Raw genomic sequence first — 23,478 nt, forward strand, 5'->3', positions numbered from 1 at the left:
CCATTTCCTGGAGTGCTTCCTGAGGGGCCCCTCCAGAGTTCAGTTGCCAGTTGAAACTATTATGTGACCCTGCTCTGAACCTCAGAATAGTTACACATATGCCACAAAGGTCCTGAATTACAGCTAAGGGTGACAAGCAGGAGCCAGGCTGGAAGTTAAAATCCATTAATCAGCCCCTAATTCATTATTGTCAGTTGGGGCAGGGCAGGTGTTGTAACTAATTTTGCAACAATGAAAGCACTTAGCAAGTGCAAAAGATCACTAATCAGGGCGCACTAAGGAAGCAGGTGCCAGCTAAAAAAATATTCTGTGACACATGAATCAGCCCCAAATTAATTCAGGTCACTTGAGGCAGGGAAGGTGTGCTTTGCTTTGCCGAAAATAATGTACACTGGACAACCAGAGGGTGTGGTGATGAAACAGAGGGTGGCATGGGTGGGCCAGAGGGTGGCATGAGTAGTCAGAGAGTGGCAGTGGTGACAGAGAGTGGCAGTGATGAAGAAGAGTGTCCCAAACAGGCTGGACACGTAGAAACAACAAGTTCGCGAAACTTGCGACCCGACAGGTAAGTTCGCAATTTGCGAAAGTGTACAAAACCCTCGCGAACTGGCAGAAACACGGGCGAACACAAAAAAAAAAAAATCCGCAAATTCGCGGGAATTCGCGGATTTTGCGGATTGCGAATCCGCAAATCCGCAAAATTCGCGAACGCGAGATCCGCAAAATTCGCTCATGCTTAACCCTTGTGTGGTGTCCGTCTGTGGGGGGGAAGTTACTTGTCTGTACGGTCACTGGAGTCGGCTCTCCCTGGAGACCGCTCCCCTTATCCTCGGCCGACCCTCCCGGTCCGTCTAACACCAACCCCTGGAAGCAAACATAACCCCAAAACAGAAAATACGAGTAGTGGGATATACTTGGGGGCAGATGTTGCCATCAGTTCCGGTTCCCCAAGCCACCATATCTACAATCTAAGTCACTAACAGCTGAGACTCGAGTCCCTGCTGAATACCATTGTCCATGCACCCAGAGAGGTATGCTGCATCTAACAGTTAATCATTGTTCTTGGAATCATTGATCAAGCCAAATCCCAACATTACATACGAGATGTGCCATTATCTATCTATACCTCCTACACCCACACATCAAACCTCGCTAGTTACCCATATTGTCTTGTGATAGTCCATGAGATTTCGATAACAGGACAATTTTTACAGTCACCCTTCTTGTGGTTGCTCCTCGTGGAGACTTGATTAATCCTCTGCATGCCCCTGCAAAGTCGTCGGTGAACCAATCGATGTTCTCTATCCTTGATCGCGCGTAGGACAGCTTTAGGGTCAGTTAAAAAGTTTGATTCTCAACTTCATGGAATAGAGCATGCTATATTTCAGATTTAGGCCCAAGAGCTTCTTTTTGCAGGGATAAAAAGCCTATGGGCCTCCTGAACTTGCAACGTAAAGTCAGGAAATAGGGAGATGTCTGATCCCTCGTGATGTAGCGATTACAGTTCCCGGGACACACGCAGGGCAGAATCACAGACCCTGTAATTCAGGAAGCGCAATTATTGGCCGCGGGGTCGCTCCAGGAATGGGCCTGGGTGCCAATGAACAATGCGCACGTTCTATGATAAAAATTTCCAAGAAGGTGTTTCGGCCCAAAAGTGTGACAAGAAGTTGCTCTACAAACTGCTCCATTTTTTGCCAATATTGGATGATTCAACCACACCTATAATGCGGACGTTGTTCCGCCTCGATCTAGCTTCCAAGTTTTCGGCCTTTGCTTGTAGCTTTGTCGGTCTCTGCATCAGCACGTATGACATCTTCGATGTCGGAGAACCGTTGTTCAGCGGTATCAAGTCGTTCCCCATGCTCGTCTAGTCTTTCGGACATGGGATTCATGCGAAAGGACAGTGTGTCGATTTTACTGTCTATTTTGGATAGTCTTTGTTGTATAGTGAGGAAGGCATGTTTCACGTCTATTTCTGCTCCTGCTTCCGGGTCCTCTGAGATATTGTCTTGTTCCGAGGGAGGGGGTCCCTCAACCGTGGGGATTTGTGCAAGTCAAAAGGCAGCTTGGATTGTAGCTTATCCGTTTTGCCCATGATGCGAAGATAAGCACAGGTTAAGCGAGTAGCGCAGGATTATCACGTTTGTTGCTAGGCACTGCTATGCAGGGAACACGCTCTGGTGGGGGATTTTGAGTTGTGTGAGGCCATGGGATCTGCTACAGCTTATGCGCCACAGTGCGTGTAATTCTGGTGTCATGTCCACTTGTGTAACTGGTAATAGCTGATCACCTTGTAATGGCTTAAATGTGGCGACACTTCTCACCCAGAAACACCAATTTTATATTGCGCGGGGGATCGGGACAGGCCTCATGCGACGGTATCTGCCTGAATGTACCAACCCGGCTCCCCAAGGATATGGGCACTCCCTGAAAAGGTGCGCAAGTTATCAAGGGCCTTCTGCAGCAGCTTCTCATGGGACGTTGGCGTCCTCGGGCGCTACAAGCAATGGAAGTCGCCGAGTGGCACTCGTCACAGGGCAGCCACGTGTAGTGGCCAGCCTGTGTTCAGGCTCCGGCCCGATAAATTATGGCTATAGGGACCCCCTAACGGGAAAGGTGCGTGTTATTTATTTTCCAGTCGTCTACGGGAATAGGCAGCCGCAAACCTGTGCTCCGCAGACACCCTCAGGAGGAAGCTGCGCCCGGGTCCGTGACTCCGCCCGCAGTCGCACCAGCCTAATGCGATGATTACCTGTGTGTCGCGGGAGTCAAGCCGGGCACCCCGCTTACATAGTTCTCTAGGCACGGAGCACACCAGGGAGATGGCGTTCGTCCAGTTTCCCTCTCCAAAGCGTGCCGCAATGTGGTTCAGGGGGCGCAGATAGGCCTCACGCTCTGCTGCTGCCGAAGTGCTTCTCCATCTACAGCCTCCGCGATATCGCACTGATTTTCAAACCACTGGGCGCGCATAAAAGCTCTTGGCAGCGGAGATACGATGGCTCCTCACATGCAGGGCACCTACTGAGTTTGCATGCGGATATTGTCGTATTGTTCGTAGCGTTTGCGGGAGCTGCACTAACACGCAGCCAGCCATCTTGAACTCAGGCAAGCTCCGCCCTAACATGACTTTTTGGCAGAAATGAGTCACAAGTCCAATGCACCAATGTGTCAGGAAAGAAGATGATGTAAGGGGTTGTGCTGATAGCATCTGCATCTCATTGCCACTGCATGCAAAAGAAATTGTAATGAAGAACACAGTTACAGTTGTAAACAGCTGTCCATGGGTTTGAAAGATATGCACATCACAAATGTAAGGATCAAATTAAGGTCCTACTGATGCATAGTGATAACCGCAGGAAGAAATAGGAGACCTGCTCCTCACTGCAGATTAAACAAATCTCCCAAGGATCCTTTTAATAAAAACCCCAGTGCACAGTAAATGTTACTCTTCTCATTCTCAACAGTGGCACAAAAAGCTAGCCATAGCATACCCCACTTTGCCAATCATGGAGAAAAGGCTTCCATAGCCAACTGAATAACACAAATCTACCAAATATTGATGTGGAGCTTTCACTCCACTAGGGAGCAGAGACCCTGACCGAGCGAGGGTACGTCTGTCACTACTGTGAGCTCTGGCAGAGGTAGAGAGAATGGCCTATCGACAGACAAGTTGGCATATACCTGCCACCATAGAAAATCCCAGGCTACCTTCTTTGAGAGGCAGATGCTCTCCAACAGGTAGCCCCAGTGTTGTGCCCAGTCAAAGTAGAGGTTCAATTTTAAGGCCTGCAAGTGCCAGGAGGGACCAGCAGGGTGCATGAGGCCAGGAGTCCAAGACACTTCGGAACCATTTGCACAGGAATTCAGGTTTGTGCCAGAAACATTGTGATCATGTCTTGAATGTCCTGGAGTTGATGCGAGGCACTGGAATGCCATGGATGCCACTGTGTGCAGGATGGCCTCTATGAAGGGAATTCTCTGTGCAGGCATCAGATAGGACTTCAGCTCGCTGATGGAAAAGGCCAGGGATAAAAGAGGGGTGATCTTCAACCAGAGGCAGCCTGCAACTAACTTCAGCAAGCCCACCTTTAGAAGCCAGTTGTTGACCTACGGACTATGAATATCCCGACCTGCTCAGACGGCCCATGACCACCGACATTGACTTTAGTAAATGCCCAAGGGGTGGAAATGCTCCAACCCCACTTCGAACTAACTCAGTTTTATGAAAGTACGCACCCTACAGAACCAAGCATTTCATCTAGTACCTTGTTACTAGGGCAGAAAGAACCTGGAGCAGCTTGAGCATCTTGAATTTGTCTTTCTGTAAGAAGGCGTTGATGGACACCGGTGTAGATTTAGACCGAGCCCACCATATTTCTTTGGCACCAAGAAATTGCAGGAGTAACACCTTTTCTTCCTCAGGGACCCTCTCTTTGGCCCCTCTCACAAACGCAACTGGATTTCCCACATAGGATGGCGGTATTATCTGCGGAATTTGAGTAAACATAGGTGGCATGGGGGTTGGTGAGATAAGTGAATGGACAGTTTGTAGGAACCTACAATCTGATGTTCTAGCTTTCCAGTCAGGTACAAACACTCAATTCCTGCCCTTTACCGACTGAGCATGCCCCTGGAAGGGGAAATCAAAGCAGCTTGGAAGCTGTTGTGGCAGGTGAGGAGGAAGATGAAGATTGACATGTTTGGTGATATCCACGACCACGGCTAACATTACGTCCTTTGGTGCTGTGAAAAGTTGAAGTTGGCTGCTGTAAGTGATTTGAGGGCTGTCGTTAGTGATAAGCTAAGACTCTCTAGCATCCTCTGAATAATCTGTATTGTTGGTGACCATCACAAGCCAATGACAGTAAGGCCAAAGACCAAACCATGAGCAGTTGTCTATTCACTGAAAAGTCTGGAATCATCAAAAGACATGTATAGGAAGGATGCTTGTGATTCAAAGGAGAAAGCTGTGGCACGCTTACGGGCATGTCTGATCACATCACTGGTGCCCATGGCACAGCCCACACAGTCCATATTGTCAATGACATAACTCAAGACCTTTTTGCAGCACCTTGTCCATCATGAATGACTTGGGGAAGAGTGGCTGAATTTGTCAAGGATGGCTGTCAAGATCTCACTGTCCATGTCCCAAAGAGCATGTGTGTCTTGGCTCAGGAGACCAACAGAGATCAAAGACCTAAGGGCTGAGCTGGTGGTAGAAAACAACCTCTTGCTAAATGACTCAGTGCCTTCTGACTCTGCAGAAGGGAACGCACTGAGGTTAACCTGGTAGCTTGGACAACTAAGTTTTTCTGGGCTGGGTGCTGTGTCAAATGGCGGAGTCTCTGTTGCAGATCTGCAAATGGGGTAACTCTTCCCTTGTCTCAGAGGTCTCCCACCCTCAAGATGCCTATGAGGTCCCACTGGCGGAATCTCGGGCAGTTGATCAGTTGAACTCATTTGTCAGTTTCCCAGATTGGAGTGGTTTGTGTTATTGTGTTGTGCCAGCCCAGCTTCTTGTGCACCTTGTGTCGAACAAGTTACTTACCTTTGGTAACGCTTTTTCTGGTAGATACAATATCTGCCTGTGGATTCCTCACCTTGTCGGAGTCGATTGCGGATACCAGATGAGCACCCCATCCCAGAGTGGATGCATCCGAAATTACCGTGGCCACCGATGGAGGCAGCTGAAAAGGCTTCCCTTGAGACAGGTTGCCTTCTACGCTCCACCAAGATAGATCCGCTGCAGTTTCTCTGGAGATCCTCACTGACTCCCTGAGATCCCCGTTGTGCTGATACCACTGCCTGCGGAGGCACCACTGGAGTGCCCTCATGTGCCAGCGTGCATGGTTGACCAACAGAATGCAAGAAGCCATCAGACCGAGCCATAAGACCTTCAGGACTGGAACAACCGCTCCATTGAAGAATAAAGGAATCATTTCCTGTATGTCGCGCATCCTTTGAGGAGGAGGGAATGCGCGACATACAGTAGTGTCCAGTACCGCACCTATGAACAGGTTGCGCTGGGAGGCCACCTGGTGAGACTTGGGTACATTTATCGAAAAACCCAACCTGTGCAACAACTGAGTTGTCTCTTGCAGATGAGGGAGCACTATCTCCGGAGATTCCGCTTTGATCAGCCAATCGTCCAGATACGGGAATACAGGTATCCCTGACCTTCTGAGATGTGCTGCCACCACCTTGGTGAAGACTCGAGGCGCAGTAGTAAGACCAAACGGAAGGATCGCAAACTGGTAGTGTTGCGACCCAACCGTGAAACGGAGATACTTTCTGTGCGACTTCAGGATTGGGATATGAAAATACGCATCCTGCAAGTTGAGCGACACCATCCAGTCTTCTTCCAGCAGCGCTAGAAGAACCTGAGCAAGGGTGAGCATCTTGAACTTCTCCTGTTTCAGGTAAAGGTTCAAGATCCTGAGATCCAGAATCGTCCGAAGCCTGCCATCCTTTTTGGGGATCAGTAAATACCGGGAGTAGCATCCCTGACCCCTCTCCTGCTCTGGAACCACCTCTATGGCACCTTTTCGAAACAGTGCCAGGACTTCTTCCTGCAGGAGAAGCAGGTGGTCCTCCGAACAATAACCCTGGCAAGGAGGATAATTTGGGGGAAACTCCCGAAAGGGAAGAGCATACCCATTCTCTACAAGATTGAGAACCCAAAGATCCGATGTTATCAATTCCCAATCTTGAAGAAAATGGGTAAGCCGGCCCCCCACTGGGCCCACATGAACCGGAATGGCAGATCTAGGGCTGCTTTGCTGCGGAGGCTGGGGGCTGGGAAGGGGAAGGGGAGGAAGAAGAGGAAGCGTTACGGCCCGAGCCCGGGACCTCTGGTTGCCTTTATAAGATCTATACAACGTGTTTTGCTGCTGTTGCGGATGCTGCTGGGTTGACTTATAGGTTCGAAAAGAAGATCTACTAAATCCTCTTGAACGTCTACCAAAAGTGCCCCTGGTCTGAAGGCCCAACGACTTTGCAGTCGCCCTGCTGTCTTTAAAGCGTTCCAAAGCAGTGTCCGCTTTTTTCCCAAACAATCCAGACCCGTCAAATGGAAGATCCATCAATGCCGCCTGGACATCTGTGGAAAACTCACTTGACTTCAGCCATGCAGCTCTTCTTGTGGCTACGGACGAACCCATGACCCTAGCCACAGAGTCTGCCGTGTCCAATCCACTTTCAATAACCTGCCTTGCTGCAGCTTGAGTATCAGAGATTACCTCTTGGAAGTCTTTTCTAATCTCCTCAGGCACCTTGGGCACCAACTGCTTCACAGTGTCCATAAGAGTGTGGATATAACGCCCCATCAAGCAGGTAGCATTCGTGGATTTCAAAGCCATACTGGCAGAAGAGAAAACCTTCTTAGTAGCCTGATCCTGCTTTCTCGACTCCTTTTCCGCTGGGACCTGCGGAAATGCACCCGTAGACCTTTTGGAACAGGCAGTCTGCACCACCAAACTCTCTGGTAGAGGATGAGAGGTTAAAAACTCCGGGTCTTCAGGAGCTGCCCTATACCTCCTAGCTACAGCCCTAGTGTAACGAGGTGCCCGAGTTGCCCAGTGTACAGGGGGACGGCAAGGACATGGACTGGTGGACATTTACTGATAAGGATTCCCAGTTTGGTAAAGGTCTATAGTCAAGTGACAACATAAATGTAATAAACCACACATAATATAATTATCAACATATACTAACAGATAAACTCACCACGTAATAAACATTTTTTTATATATATGTTTATTTTATCCTCAGATTATCTGTTCTCATTTTTTTTATTTTTTTGAAAAAATTCATTGTATACAAATTTGTCTTTTACGTTAAATTACTAATAGTGCATAAACATTAAAAACATTTAGAAGACAGACATAACACGAGAAAGGTAATGTATGCAATATGGCAAGGTAGGTCACAACGCACGTTTCGGCTGGCTAGCCTTCTTCAGGTGGCCATTTATTGCACTAAATTCGGTTATGGAGAAAAAAACGACACGTCCTCTTTGGGCTTGAGTATAAGATAAATGTCTTATGGAGATAGCGGTCCGTCCACACGAAATAACATGATTAGTTGAATTGTAAAGTATCCTTGGAAATTGTTCTTCTTTTGAAAAAATTTCAATCTCATTGGCAGATGTTGTGGTAGTCCTGTTTTATGGCGTATTCATTAGGTTAGATATTGAAAAAAGGTTATCACAAAGGGCAGGGTCGTCTGTGCAGCTAGGACGCAGGGGCACCTAAATGCATATATAGATGGTTTTCTAGAGGGCTCATGGGTCGTACTTCCGAGAGACAGGGGTCTTAAGCGATGAATGGATCTTGTGATCGTTGCTTCAAATATGTATGGCCGGCTATGGCGCTCGTAGACGCTGTGGACGGTGTGTCTCTCACCAAGGGGAGACGTGTGTAGATAAGGATTCCCTTCATCCTTCCCCCCAGGACGAACAGTGCCCGTGGCACGCACTTGCGGAAGAAAATAAGACCGGCCCCTTTAACTGGCCATGTGTCTCGGACGATGGCCCCTTCCACAATGACGTGTACTTCACAGGATTGGTTAAGAAGCCAGATGTCCAGGTAGAGGCGTGCGACATCACCGGAGGAGGAGAGAGCAAGACGGAGGAGTCGAGGAAGACGAACCGGCGAGACCACGGAGCTTTGGACGCCGAGCCAGGACGAGAAGCAGACGTGCCCCAGGAAGAAGCAGACGTACTATGGACTGAAGCAGACGAGCCAGGAGGCCAACGGGACTGCGTTGCGCAGTGCCACACTCCAGAGGGAGGAGTGTGGCTCCGACAGGTACGGGACAAGTTTACGAGCTGGGTGGGGAGAAGGGGACTGTTCCCGCGTACAATACCCTCAGCTTCTAGTGAACCCGCACCCCCCTGAACCCTGTAAATACCCTTTCCTCACTACGTTTCACACTGAGTCGGCAAGGCTAAGCACTAAAGGTGTCCCTCACTTGCGGAAGAAAATAAGACCGGCCCCTTTAACTGGCCATGTGTCTCGGACGATGGCCCCTTCCACAATGACGTGTACTTCACAGGATTGGTTAAGAAGCCAGATGTCCAGGTAGAGGCGTGCGACATCACCGGAGGAGGAGAGAGCAAGACGGAGGAGTCGAGGAAGACGAACCGGCGAGACCACGGAGCTTTGGACGCCGAGCCAGGACGAGAAGCAGACGTGCCCCAGGAAGAAGCAGACGTACTATGGACTGAAGCAGACGAGCCAGGAGGCCAACGGGACTGCGTTGCGCAGTGCCACACTCCAGAGGGAGGAGTGTGGCTCCGACAGGTACGGGACAAGTTTACGAGCTGGGTGGGGAGAAGGGGACTGTTCCCGCGTACAATACCCTCAGCTTCTAGTGAACCTGCACCCCCCTGAACCCTGTAAATACCCTTTCCTCACTACGTTTCACACTGAGTCGGCAAGGCTAAGCACTAAAGGTGTCCCTCACTTCCCCGGTGTCCTCAAGTATAAGAACGAGGACGGAAAAGTAATTGGTCCTTTCTTTGTTTTGTTCTCTTTCCGGTCATCCTGAGAGTTGCCTCCCTCGAAAAGCCCCGACCCCGGGCAAGACGGTCCTTGGATAAGCGGCTGACCCAGTAGGCAACACGGACCCAGCAGAGTTCGCCAAAGAAAGACTGACTTTACGAAAAAAGAAACTGTACATGAAAATAAAACCCGCTTTACCCAAACCTCGTGTCCAGCCCATTACTGACTCCCCTTTACACCTAGATACAGCAGGAGCCGATACAGGTTTTTTCCAAATCTCCAAAATTGGATCCTTTAAGGCATCATTAAAAGGCAGCAACGGTTCAGTCACTGAAGAAGGAGAATGAAGGACCTCCGTGAGCAGATTAGATTTAAATTCTGCAGTTGGTAGAGCAATGTTCAACAAACCTGCATTCTTCTTAATCAGTACGGACTTCAGCGTCAATGGTCTGGAAGTAGGTCTGTGGTATCTGGTATGGTGTGTTATGGTGTGTACACATCATTTCCACAGAACGTACCTATTTGTCTATAATATGAAAATATTTTTGCAGATGCTTACATGATTCTCCACTAATGGGAACAACACCAATTTATAAATTAGAGCTACCATATACTTGAGTTCAAAAATATTCATATGGTCCATGTGCTTTGTACTGTTTTAGCTTGCCTATAAGCACTCCTCCATGGGGAGAATGCTTTTCTTTGTTATGGTGACCGCTCGCATGGAGCCTGAAAAATGTCTTCCTTTCCTCATGCTCTTTTTCATCCATCGCTGCTGACTGTTGTGGGTCTTTCTGCGAGAATCACTAGATCCATTCAGTCCCCCAAACTATGTAACCCTTGATGGATGAGACTATCCAACACGGGCCTAGTGTAGCCAAGCATATGGAACAAAAGAATGCATGCTTTCATTTTCAAAGCCTTAATTTCTGTTCTCAATATTAGAGACTGCCTTCTAGTACATGGGAATGTTTTTCTTCCATATTGCTACTCCTTACAGCCTGAGTCCAAACTGGATGAACATCCGCTCCCAAAATGTCCCCTTTCAGGAGCAAGTTGGGTGTACCTTTTTTAAGTTTATTGTAAACCCCAATTGAAATAACAGCTGATTATTCCACATGGCACTCCAGTTTATTTGACTATTAATGCAGCGAGAGGCAGACTGTTAGCTGGGGCTGACTGAGGGTTGGGGTGGTTCCGATCTCCACCTAGGTGCTGTTAGCCTCAAGGAATGTCCCCTGTCCCGACCCCAGAAGTACATTTATGGTTGGGTATGGGATAAGGATTTCTTTAGGACTAACTGTGCCAGAGAGGGGGGTTCACCCAGCCCAATGATGGAAGGAGTGAAAGATTGCTTTCTGCCTGCCATCTGCCGGGCACCACCCACAATACTAAATCATATAGCAAGCTCTGTAACCAGGCACAGAAGTGGCTAGAAGCAGAGGAAAAATCATCACACACATGATAGTGGGTGACTCTGTCCCTTAGCAGTCTGTAAATTGGACCGCACAGGAAGCCTTTATGCCTGTAGCATCTACTTGTGCAAAAGTAAAAAAAGAAAGGGACTTCAAGGACAAGATTTTATGCTGACAGTATTCTGGAAATATTTCTATATACCACTAATTGGGGGAGCTGATGGCACCTGGGTGTAAGGAAGGAGGCCTTCTTTAGTTGATTGTTACCATAAATACACCCCATGCAGAAACAGGATGAGTTTCAATTTCGTCTCAATAAATCTGTTCAATAGGCCGTAAGTCTTATGGCCCATCAAATTGTGCTTCTTTTGCTAGCAGAAAATACATGAAGTATACCCATTGTTATTTTTTTCTGTAATGTCAATTTCTCTATGGCTCATTGTTATCGAATGTACACACATCTTCTAGCAGTAAATTAAAAGACTGGACATCATTATCTTTGTATTGGTGGGTAATGTTGTGGGTTTCTTATACATTTGAAGCATTAACCCAGTGTGATGATTTTAGCAGCCATTTGACAAAAGTTACTCTATTGCAAAGGTGTGGAACCAATCGCTCATATATACATGTGGGTCTTATTTGTGTGGTATAAAACTGCAAAAATAAACCCCTGCCATCCCCACACAGGATGCAGAGGTCAGTGCGAGGTACATCTGTCACCGTATTGATTAGGCTACACTTCTGTTTGAGTGGCCTCTGCTAATTGTTGTAATGTGTATTCCACCATAAGGAGATTCCCTGAGGTGTCTTGACATTGTTACCAATGATAAGAGGCCAGGGCCTTGGTTGTCTTTGTGAAATTGAATTCTCAGCTGTTAATCTTTAAAACAATCAATCTATTCAGTTTGTAATGTCAGTTTTATTTTCAAAACTGTCAGCAGCATGAATCCACTCATTGTGTATACAAATGGTTCACATCAAAGGCCATTTTTTTAACTAGTGCCAGTACCCAAGACCTAAACTCAGTCATTCTCTTGAGTGGGAGCTAATAAACAACCAAGTTGTCAACTACCGGTTTTAAATGTATGCAGCATCCAGTGAAGCCTTTGTTGCTGAGATTTTAATTACTATGGATACAGACGAATGACGTCCACCTTATTTGGACTTTTCACCTAGCAGCTTCATGAGTTCCTCCATTTCCTCTCAATGTTGTCCGCCAAATTAGAAAAGCAGTTTTGGGAAATGAGAAATTGACCAAGAATTGGTAACTCCTGACCAACATTTTACCCACCACACAGACAGCCTTTTGAATTTTGTTGATGGCGTGAGCTTGGGTTTCTTGAGAGAGGTGACAAACATTGAATGAGTTTCTGCATGCGCTCCTAAGCAGCACAGGTTTTAGGTGTACGTTTCTAATTACTTTCACTTCTGTATATTATGGAACATGTTACACCTGGACGAAATGTGCGCTTAACCTCCACTGAATTCTGGTATCCTTAGTAATAAATAGGTATATGCAGTTACTTTGACTATGAAGCTTTAAATAAATAAGTCAAGGACCGTCTGTTCTGGTGAATCTTTCCCGTCTTCCTCACAATTTTCTACAAATTGTTCTATGTAGGCCATAGTACTACATAGATCACATGTATCTTTCTCTTCATCAATGCTACCAGCATCAGATTATTAAGTGTCCAATCCTTTTACCAGGTACTCTTTCAGTAGTACGACCTATTGTGCTATCCTTCTCAAAGCTAATTCCTTTTGATATTTTTATATTCTGGGTAAACATTTTGGCATTGAAACTTAATCTCTTTCATCCATGGAGATGAATTACGTTCGGCTCAAGATCTAGTTGTCTTACCAATAAAAGTAGAGGTTATTCTTTGGAGGCAATAGTGATGTTTAGCAGATTGCCGCTAGGCATTGGTGTTGACATTGAATTGAAGCATAGGTTGGCTCCATGTTTTGATCTCTTTTCAGAACATCATCTTTTGTATACTAAAGGCTTTTTTCAATTACATTTTTTTAACATTGTCCTCTTGGTCGCCATATTTCCAGCGTCTGGACTTGTCATTTTCAATATCTTAGTGCTTCATTTAATGTCAGAATCTGAGGCATGTTCATGCTGGTTTGGCTGGCCAGACAAATTCCAAACTGATGTTTCACTAGAAGACATTGTAAGCAGGCCAAAGGTTTTCAAAGTGTTGCTGTCACTGTAATTCCACAAAGGACACTGTTTGCAAGTACATTCAAGGGTACTACTAATTACATGGGTGAAAAACCTAAACATTATTATCTCCATACCAAAATGAGTAAACCCCGGAAAAGTACAAAAAATATAAAAACTATGGACTTATTATTTATAAGTTCAGAATTCAAAAATCCTATTGCAGAAGGTTTTGTATTATTGTTATTGTGGCTCTTCTAACACCAAGTGCGCTGCCTAAACAAATAGTGAATATTCAAATTAAAAATCTATTTGAAGATTGAATACAAGTGATGGGCATTGTGAACTCTGGATCAATATCATATTTGGAGATCTTTGTTGCAACTATGGGACGTCAATAGTTTTCATTTATGAAAAACTAGATAATATTCATTGTACAAACATTGAAAGCCTTATTACAAGTCAAACTGAACGAAATTAACATATGCTTTTATACGTTAATTTCACTGCATCTGACTACTACTAGTTACGTTTTTCGACACCAACTTTACAGGCCGTATATGTATGCTGTAGAACAGCTGGAACAGGGGATTCTGTGTGGTTTTATGACTGGAAAAATCAGTCGAGGTTTTATTCATTGTTGCAAAGTAAAGGGCAATTTTACCAGATAGAAATGGGTAAAACGTACGTGGCTTTACAGCAAGAAGACCCAGTACTGTGCAACTAGATGGGTAAACACAGCATATAAAAAGTATTTAAGATCTTCGGCATGGCTTGTAAGCCATTAATGAAAAGCTTTCCCAGGGATTCCGATATTTTTTACCCATCATAGCAAACATAAAACATCTTGCTACATGCTATTTGTCTTAGAAAGTGAAGTACAAGATGAACACAATTATCAGTGAATAGAAAGAGATGCAATAGTCACAAAATTAACAGTGGTAACAATAAAATACAGAAACAGCAACTCACCATCATATGGATTTTAGAGCTTCCTAACTTTTCTTCAAATAACATGTGTCTCCTCTCATGAGCAGGATAAGGAAAGTTCTCCTTTAAGCTTTCCAGATCAGACTGTAGACTTTTGTCATCTTCAAGATCAGATTCCAGATCTTGGCGTGGCTCTTGACAGGACTGGTCTAGATCCTGAAGGCTACTTCTGATTTCTTCCCTGACTTCAGATTTGAGCACCCGCATTGCCCTATTTATTTCTTGCTGCCTCTTCTCTAGCTCTTCTTGACTTTTTATCTAAACAAAATAGAAAAATTCCTTTACATTAGTACCAGAAACTTTCTCAAATTGATATGGCCTACAAACCACGGATAGCAAACACTTTTTAAAATGGGCTGCTACAGCTGATAGTTAACCAGCATGCAGTTTCACAATGGAACAAGGACAGTTAGACAATTGGTACTTTCCAAAGAACAATACTTTAGTCTGGACAAGCACTGCATAGTCGAAAAAACACAAAGAAGTATCCTGTATGCCTTCACTTTTAGTGTGAATTCATTCAACACATTAATAAGACTGTTTATATTGTGTAGCACCCATGCATATTGTACAGCAGTCATACAACACAGATGTCTGCAAAATGGTAGCAATGAAAGGTACTCAAGGCCGGGAACAATAAACAGTGGCAGCTGCAGCTGTGATGATCACTGTCTGGGGAAGGGGCATCTAGAACGGTCCTATCTACCAGTGCAGTGGGGGTCAGATGGCCGCCTCCCTCTCCTCATTTTCGAGGTGGCTCTAGGGACCCCCACACAGTTCCAGGTTAATGAGGGGTCACTCTAGTGTAGTTCCCCCAACCGTTCCCCAACTGACACACATTCCCTCTCGCACATACACACTGTTGACTCCTCTTGTGTCCAACCAAGTGATCGATCTTCAGGAATCAGCTCTAGGGGAGCCATCTCAGCCTCCTGTTGGGGGCGCAGCATCAGGTACAGTTACAGTCAGTTGGTTAACCATCTCCTCCCATTGCCCCAGGTCCAGTGAGCATTCCCATCAGCTCTGACCATGCGTTAACTCTTTTCTACTGCCACGACCATCTCCTGCAAATCCCCCCGCCCCCTGGCTATCAGTGGAAGGGTAGGCACAGTCCAGTGAATCACTATTAGTCGTTTAGCCAATAGTAATGCCAGAGATGCAAAACGGGTGGAGATCTTTGCACCATCCCACGGGGCCGGGAACAGACCAAGTAGGTAATGTCTGGGTGTGGCCTCCAAGCGAATTACAGCAATCCGCTCTCCCCCCAAGCCCTTCCAAGAACCTACTCCAATAATACCCTAGCAGTTGGCAGGTCATGGGCAGGAATGTCACAAGGCTAGTGTTGCAGCTTGGGCATCCCCTGTGGCATGCAGAGATGATGCTATGTAGTCTCTGGGGAGTGAGGTATGTGCGATGCAGATAATGAAATTGTAATAATTTAAATATTGCATTGCTTGCAAACTCCTTGGCCTGTGTGCATGTCTTGTCCCAATTTCGGCCTGTCAAGGGGTCACTAAGGTCATTGTCCCACAACTGACATGTTTGTGAAGTATCAGTGCATTTTGTCTAGCTTCAGCACAGTATAGAAGTGGGAGATCATGCCCCTGCTGTAATCCATGTCCAAAAGGAGCCGCGGCATCTAAGACTCCTGTGGTACCGCCGGGAAGTCGGGGCACAGTTCCAGGGCACAGTTCCAGATCGTGTAAGAGATTTTTGCACATTGTAGGAATTGACTTGAGGCAAGATTAAAGTAGCCACTGGCTTCTGCAAAGGAGATGTAGGCGTCGCACTGATATAGATCCTCCAGTGACTGACATCCCCCTCCATCTACAGGCTGATGTACAACGCTGTGTGCAGCCTCTGGAGCGGGCCCAGTCACCAAATGGTTAGCTGTCTGGCATAGGGTTGCCACATCCCATGCTGTCACCAATGCCGGGCACCCCCCATAAGCTGTAGAGGGGAAGGGTCGGTCCCTCAATCAATCCTCCCAGTAGTCGTTTCTCCTAGTTCGGGCTCTACTTGCACCAAGGCACAGATTATTACAGGCGACCTGTCGGGTAATATAAGTCAGGCACCACCAGCCCGCTTCTGTTGAGGTCCAGTATCAGAACCTTAAGTTACACTCGGCTTAGTTTCCCTGCCCACACTAGCGAGATCAGGAGGCGGTTGAGTTCTGCAAAAGTAGTGCAGGGAATTTTGAAGAATGTAATCTGGAGGGCATACAGGCAGTGTGGGAGTAGTACCATCTAGCTCAGTGCAATCCGGCCCATCACTGAGAGAGTCAGGGTGTTCCAGAAGACAATTGAGGACTCTAGTCCTTGCACCACCCTCCCCATATTGAACTCATATTGCCCCTCTGGTGTGTGAACTACTTGAATTCCCAAGTATCGGAAAGCGTTCACCTCCCAAGGGGCACCCACTTCCAGAAGGGTTTGCCTGCCCATGCCCGGAGGCCAGATATAACCCCAACGTTGTCCATCATCTGTATGAGGAAAGTGGACAGCTGTTCCATGCTGACGCAGATATACAAGTGTGTCATCTGTATACATGGATAAAACGTGGATGTTGTGGTCAACCGAAATAACCCAGTTAGTCTTCTGGGTCCGAAGATATATTTCTAGTGGCTCCGCAGCCAGGGCAAAGAGCAATGGGGACAGTGGGCATCCCAGCCTAGTGCCTCTCGCTATTTCCAAGGAACCAAAGACCATGCTGCCAGTGCACACTCTGGCTGGTGGTACTTCATATAAAAGCAGCCCCAGGGTATGAACCTTGGACTGAAGTCCATCCGGCTCAGTACCTCCCAGATAAACTCCCAATGCAAGGAGTCAAAGGCCTTTTCAATGTTGAGAGCCATGAGGGCTCCCTCCATCACCTGCCCCCTGAACGAAGTGCCTATGTGGGATAAACACCAGGTATGAAGCCACATTGATCTTGGTGTATACCCTGCAACCTAGCCAGTGCTTTCGAGGGGATCTTACATTCAATGCTGATCTTTGACAAGCAACAATACTCGGATCTATAGGGTCCTTACAGGCTTAGGGATCATCACTATCAGCACTTCCTGAATAGAATGTGGGATGTCCCCTGTGCAATTTCCCTCTTGAAGGGTCTCCAACAGTTTGGGGAGTAGTTGTGCTTTGTATAGTTGATACCACTGTACCATGAGGCCATTGGGTCCCCGTGCCTTGCACCTGGGCATGCTCCCCAGAGCCTCTTCTAGTTCCTCCCCCTGTAGATCCGCTTCCTATTGTTTATACTGTTCCCCCATTAATCTGGGTACCTCACCCTGATTCAGGAAGTCACCAACCTCCCGAGGAGTCATGGGGGTGGCATCCCTATAAACATTTGTTAAGTGTCTGTGAAGCAGTGCGTTGATTGTGCAATCAAAAGATATCATAAGGCTATATATCAGGCTCGCGCAGTTTTTATCTCCAATCAAATACGCGAGAGTGCTAATCCCTCCAAGAAAACCTTCTCTATTCTTGCCTATCTGCAATCTAAACAAATTTCAGGTGGGTCACCCATTAAGTCCAACAAACAGTGTGAGGACCTTGCCCTCTTTTTCGTGGAAAAGGTGGATGCCATCTATCGGTCTTTTCCGACCACTCATAGCATCAGGCAGGAGTCATGCGATTGTCAACAGGTTAACTCCCTTCATACCTTTCCGCCAATTACAACGATCAACTCTCTGCCCTCTGCCATAAGATCAAGTCAGGATCTCCGGCTGACCCACTTAAACCTGACCAATTTAGTTAAGTGCTGCCGACAATCTTACCTTCCCTGATTCAGTTGATAAATGGGTCCCTTAGAACAGCTACGGTGCCCGGGGCTTGGAAACAGGCGAAGGTAGTCCCTCTACCTAATAAACCTGTGCTTGACCAAACCAAACCAGAAAACTACCGCCCTATTTACTTGCTTCTGTGGGCGTCCAAGATTACAGAGGTCTATGTGAATTCTCTCTTATCTGATTTTCAGACCGTTAATAACCTTATGGATCCTTCTCAGAACGGTTTTAGGCCTTGCCATAGTAGGGAGTCAGCTCTTCTAGCAATCACAGAACACCTCTGGCCAGCTGCAGATGAGGGTCAAATGTCTGCGCTGATCCTGTTGGATCTGAGAGCCGCGTTTGACACAGTGTCGCATGATATACTGCTGAGACGTCTTGCGGAGGCTGCAATTACGGGCTCGGCTTTGGAATGGCTGGGTTCATTTCTTCATGAGAGGTCATTCACGGATATTGCCCCCCACGTTTGCCTCTGGCAAACATCTAGTGAGACAAGAGGTGCCTCAGGACTCCTCTCTTAGTCCCCTGCTATTTAATGTCTATGTTCAACCATTAGCGGCAGTTGCAAGGAGTAGGGGTTTGACCATGGTTTCCTACGCTGACGATACTCAGTTGGTGGTTTCACTCTCTAATAACATTGAGCAGGACGCCCCCAAGTTTCAGGGCGACCTTGCATCAGTGGCGAATGGATGAACAGCAACTGCTTCCAACTGAACTCTAATAAATCAGAGGTTCTGTTAGTAGGTAGGGACCATGGTCGGTGGAGTGATCTCTGGTGGCCTACCAGCCTCGGTAAACCTCCCTTCCCCCAAACAGGCAGCAAAAAATGTAGGGGTCTGGCTAGACTCTTCGTTAAATTATCGAGTCCAAACGGGGAAAAAACGGCCGGGACCTGTTTCGGACTCCTTCGGGGGCTTAGACCCCTGTTAGGCTTCTTTGATGCTTCCTCACGGCAGGTCATTATTCAGGCGACGGTTCTATCGAGACTCAACTCTGCCTGTTCCCTTTATCTTGGGTCCTACAAGGCAGAGGTCTCAAGGTTGCAAAGGGCACAAAATGCTGCGGCTAGAATGCTTCTAGGTCTGCAAAAATTCTGCTCTTTGTGCAATGTCATTTGCCCTCAGCACTGGTTACCGGTGGCCAGACGCATTGAATTCAAAACCCTATGTACCGCTTTTAAGGTTTTGAAGCTGGCATAGCCTCCCATTCTGGCTGATCTCCTGGTGCCTCATGCCCCCACTTGGTCACTTGGCTCACAGGGTCAGCACTTGGTGGTGGTTCCTCAGCCCCGCAGAGTCCGGGCTGGTGGCCGCTCTTTCCGCTACAGACCCGTCACCCTTTGGAATTCACTCCCGGTGCAGATCTGTGGCCTTGACAATTATACTGCGGTTAGAAATGCCATGAAGACCTATCTTTTCTCTACACTCTAGTCCCCTGCTTGTCTTGTGCTGTGTTTGTCTTTCTTGCATTAGCGCCGGTACGCCCCTTTGCTGGGGCAGCTGCTGCACTCTATAAGTCAAGATAACACAACGTAGTAAGACCCAGAATCTGGGGGTGGTGGTGTTCTCGTTTTGAGCAACCTGGCTAGCAGTCAACCAGGCCCATCACGCTCACTGTGTAAACAACAGCAGTATTCCTGTCTGGTAAATTCATCTAGGCGATCCCAGGTGTTCCAAAGTATCCTCCGTGCTTTTACCATCTGGTCGCTCGCACAGTCCTGCCCCAGCTGTAGCGCTTCCAAATGTTGCTTGCCATCCTCCAGTTCTGACTTTAGTCAACAACGAGTGCTACAGACTCTGGAGAGGCATTCTCCCCGGGTTACCACCTTTAGCGTGTCCCATTCTAATCCCCTGGAGCAAGCGAGTGTGAGTTTAATTCAAAGTATCCGTCTATGACCTCACCTGGACCCTCACGTAATGCAACATCCCGAAGCACGTCCGGTCGGAGTCTCCAAAGCGGCAGCTTGGGTCAAGGAGCCTTCATCCCCCACTCCAGCAATAACAGGGTGTTAGATCTGTTAGCCTTAGGGTGGTCTTCCCTATTTTTTTTCGCTTTTGCCTCATTTTTCTCACCTACTTTTCGTTGGCCTTAGGTCTCTGGGCACCTTCCCATTGCTTACCAATGCTAAGGTGCAGGTGCTCTATTCCCTTAAGATGGCGTCCACTGACCCCTGCTACTGCAGCGTGGCCTTTTTAGGCGCACGCTAGTAGCCAGGAGCTGGCTGGAACCCTTAAACAATGTTGCAATGCCAGCCTGCCAGCCTGCCCATAGCTAGAATGAGGGAAGCTCCTGGAACCTTCCAGAACAGGGGAGGTGACACCAACTGCCACTGCCAACTGTCGCTATAAAAGGAAAGGGAGGGAAACTTTCCTGAGAGAGAGTAGTTGGGGCATCACTGACCTGGGGGAACCTACGCAGGAGACTTTGGCAGTAGGACCTAGTCAGGAACCTATGCCACTGGGGGTGACAGGGTTTAGGCACTGCCCTTCAAGCTGTGTGAGGAACACTGAACTAGCCCACTAATCTGGCCCAGCGGGAGGGGAACCCAGGGACCACCTGAAGTGATTTACTGAGGAAACTGGACAAGCCTTCAACTCACCATCCCCCTCTCTTCAAGTAACTTCTACCAAGGGCGCAGGATCCAGCTAGCGCCAAGAAGACCTTCTTACTGCCCACAGGACTGGTGGGGAATCAACCAGGTATTAGCGCTGCATTCCCCTTGAGAAGCGCTGTGAACTGCTAACTGCCGAACGCTGTATTCCCCTTGAGAAGCGCTGTGAACTGCTAACTGCCAAGTGCTGTATTCCCCTTGAGAAGCGCTGTGAACTGCTGACTGGCAAGCGCTGCATTCCCCTTGAGAGGCGCTGTGAACTGCTGACTGGCAAGCGCTGCATTCCCCTTGAGAGGCGCTGTGAACTGCTGACTGGCAAGCGTGGTGTCCCCATTTTGAGAAGCGCTACTGCGTGGAGACCCTGTGTGGGCCCTGAGAGTGCTGCCTGAGGCTTGATGGAAAATTGCCCTGAGGCGCCACGAGGACCGAGCGCTTTGAACACTTAATGCTTCTCAGCTGGCACCCCCCCCCGGTCGCACTTCTGTCGAGCGCTCTTGCACTTCTGCTTTATCCTTTGAGCCTTATTGTCATCGTTGCAGCCTGGCGCCTTCTCCACGACGTCGGTGCTGCCTTCTGCACCCCCTCGGCGGCCCCGAGAGACAAGAGAAGGCCGCCGTAGAATCTGGTCAGGCCGCAGTAGGTCTCGTTAGGCCTGAAGCCGGGATCTAGCGTCACGTGACAGGGGCGCCGGTGTAATTCCGCCCCCGCCATGCCCTGATTGGGTCCCTGAAATTGTGCTCCGCGAGCCGCTCTGCAATTGGCGGTCGCTGCGCACCCTGGCCCACTGTTGGTCCCCGGTCCCTGCAGGCTCTGAGGGAGGACCGGGACAAGAGCTGACACCTGCGTGGGGGGCTCGCAGAGACTACCGGAGCCCCTGCGCACCCCCGACTTCACCGGAGGGCTTAAAAGGAGCCCGGGAGTCTACAACACCACCGGAGGGCGCGGCAGGAATAGCGCGCCTCCGGGAGTCATCTTACCTTGTGCTGACCCTTCGCAAGGGCCCGAACAAGGGCCGAAGAAGTGAGGTAAACCCCTGGGGAGGCTCCAATTCCGCCCTCCCCGCGGAAGACTATAGTTGGCCCCCGTTGGCCCCAAGAGATACTGAGGACTGGGCAGGAGCCCTAAGAAACGTTAACCCCTTAGCAGGGGAAAGGTCGTTCTACTGTGGTGGCCTGATCGTTAAGGGAATTGTCATACCTAGCTCCTGAGAGTCATGTCCTGCCTATTATGACCAAAAGAAATGCTCATATCTAAGTGTTGAATTGCTTTATTCCAGCCTGATGAAATGCACTGTATTTGCTGATAAATGGCTTATTTTTGCAGCTAGGAAATGTTTACCCTCCATTAGTGACTGCTGCTGAGCAATGAGATGTTTTTAAAAGTCTGAGAAGGAAATTATTTGCAGGTGCTGACTAGGAGTAAGGCTTTTACCAGGCCTACCGTTATTTAATATTTATTATTTATTTATTTACATATTTATTGCTGAGAAATGCAAAACCTGTGTTATTAAAGGAACGGCAATCGGTTAATACTGCTGTGATTTTTGACTGCTCTGATTCTAATTCAAGATAATTCAAGATAAGACTTATTTATTTGAATCAAGCATTCTGGTGTGGACTCAGTCCTTGCGTGCACTTATTGTCTCAGTGGATGAGTGTGTTGTGTAGTCACTTTACACCTAAGCTTCGGGTGCCTGGCGGCTCGGTCCAAGCTACCCCCCGGGGACCTGGCGAACCCAGTTCCTACACAGGGCATTCAGTTTTTTATGGAGTATCCACAAATACAAAAGTTCTGGATAGAGGTAACCAGGAGCATAAGTAAGATGCTTTGAGGAGACATTAAGGTAAGCCTTGGATTAATAACTTTTGGGAAAGTAGAAGAAGCAGTGAAATTGAACAAAAGAACCAGTAAGCTGGTGTTCTACTTGATCCTGCTAGTGTGGGGGGAGATCTGCAGGAACTTGATGTCAAAAGGTCCTCCTACTAAATCTGAGCGTCTAAATTTAGCGGTGTATACATTAAAAATGGACACCTCCACCAGGGTTTCAAGAATATCATATGTATGGGGGCCACTGATTAGATGGTATGAGAAAGTGCCATCTTTCTTGCATGGAATGCCCCCATTTTTTGCTGAATTGCTGATGTGCTTTGACTGTGTGCGCCCTGGACTCCTGCCAAACAGGTGCCCAGGGCCTGTGTTCCTTCCCTAAAACGGCATTGAAGCTAAAACCCAATTGGCATCTCCGGCCACATGTCAGCCCCTGGTAAATGGTACCCTAGGTACCCAGGGCATTGTGACCAGAGAAGACCCCTAAAGGGCTGTAGCACTTATTGTGCCACCCTTAGGGGCCCTGCACCCTGACAACCACACACTGCCTTTGCAGAGTGAGTGTCCTGGTGCAGAATTAAACAAAGAGTCGAAATGGCACACACCCCTGTGTGCCATGCCCCAAACCCACTGTCCTGACATACATCAATCACCCCTCTAGCGGGGTGCCCTATGCCAGTGGTATGGGCACAGGTGCATGAGTCCTGTGCCCCTACAGTACCCAGGGCCATTCCTGAGCACTGTAAGTATATGGTGCTGAGAGGTTGTCATTACGAACTCCACAGCACCATAATGGCTACACTTAAGACTGACAAGTTTGATATCAAACTTCTAAGCACATTAAACCCACACTGATGCCAGTATGGGATTTAATGTAAAATGCACCACAGAGGGCATCTAAGAGAGATGACCCCGGAAACCTAACCTACAATCCTCGTCTTGTTTGAGAGGCTGCTTTGGCTGCCACACAGCAGACATGTTTCTGGACCCCTGGGTGGAGAGCCCCCGACTTTCCTGGGCCTGCAACAATGCACATCCTGGGCGAGGTGCTAGGTCTCCTCCCCCAGGATGGGCAGGGGGAAGCTTCAAAGGCATGCCGCCTTTGTGAGCTTCTCCAGACCACTTGCTATACTCAGCAACTGGCCCCCACCAGTTCTGACCCCCACTCTAGTGGGAAG

General features: G+C 47.9%; 1 protein-coding gene across 1 annotated transcript in view; it reads right to left on the reverse strand.

The window, feature by feature from the left end:
• The window catches only part of CNTRL (centriolin), an 857,679-nt gene that overhangs the window by 51,891 nt on the left and 782,310 nt on the right, over positions 1–23,478 (reverse strand). The window contains exon 40 of the mRNA XM_086920986.1: positions 14,061–14,336. Coding sequence (XP_086777112.1) covers positions 14,061–14,336 — 276 coding nt within the window. The remainder of the gene's footprint in view (positions 1–14,060; positions 14,337–23,478) is intronic.

Source organism: Lissotriton vulgaris, chromosome 5, assembly GCF_964263255.1.
Source record: "Lissotriton vulgaris chromosome 5, aLisVul1.2, whole genome shotgun sequence".
NCBI classification, from domain to species: domain Eukaryota; kingdom Metazoa; phylum Chordata; class Amphibia; order Caudata; family Salamandridae; genus Lissotriton; species Lissotriton vulgaris.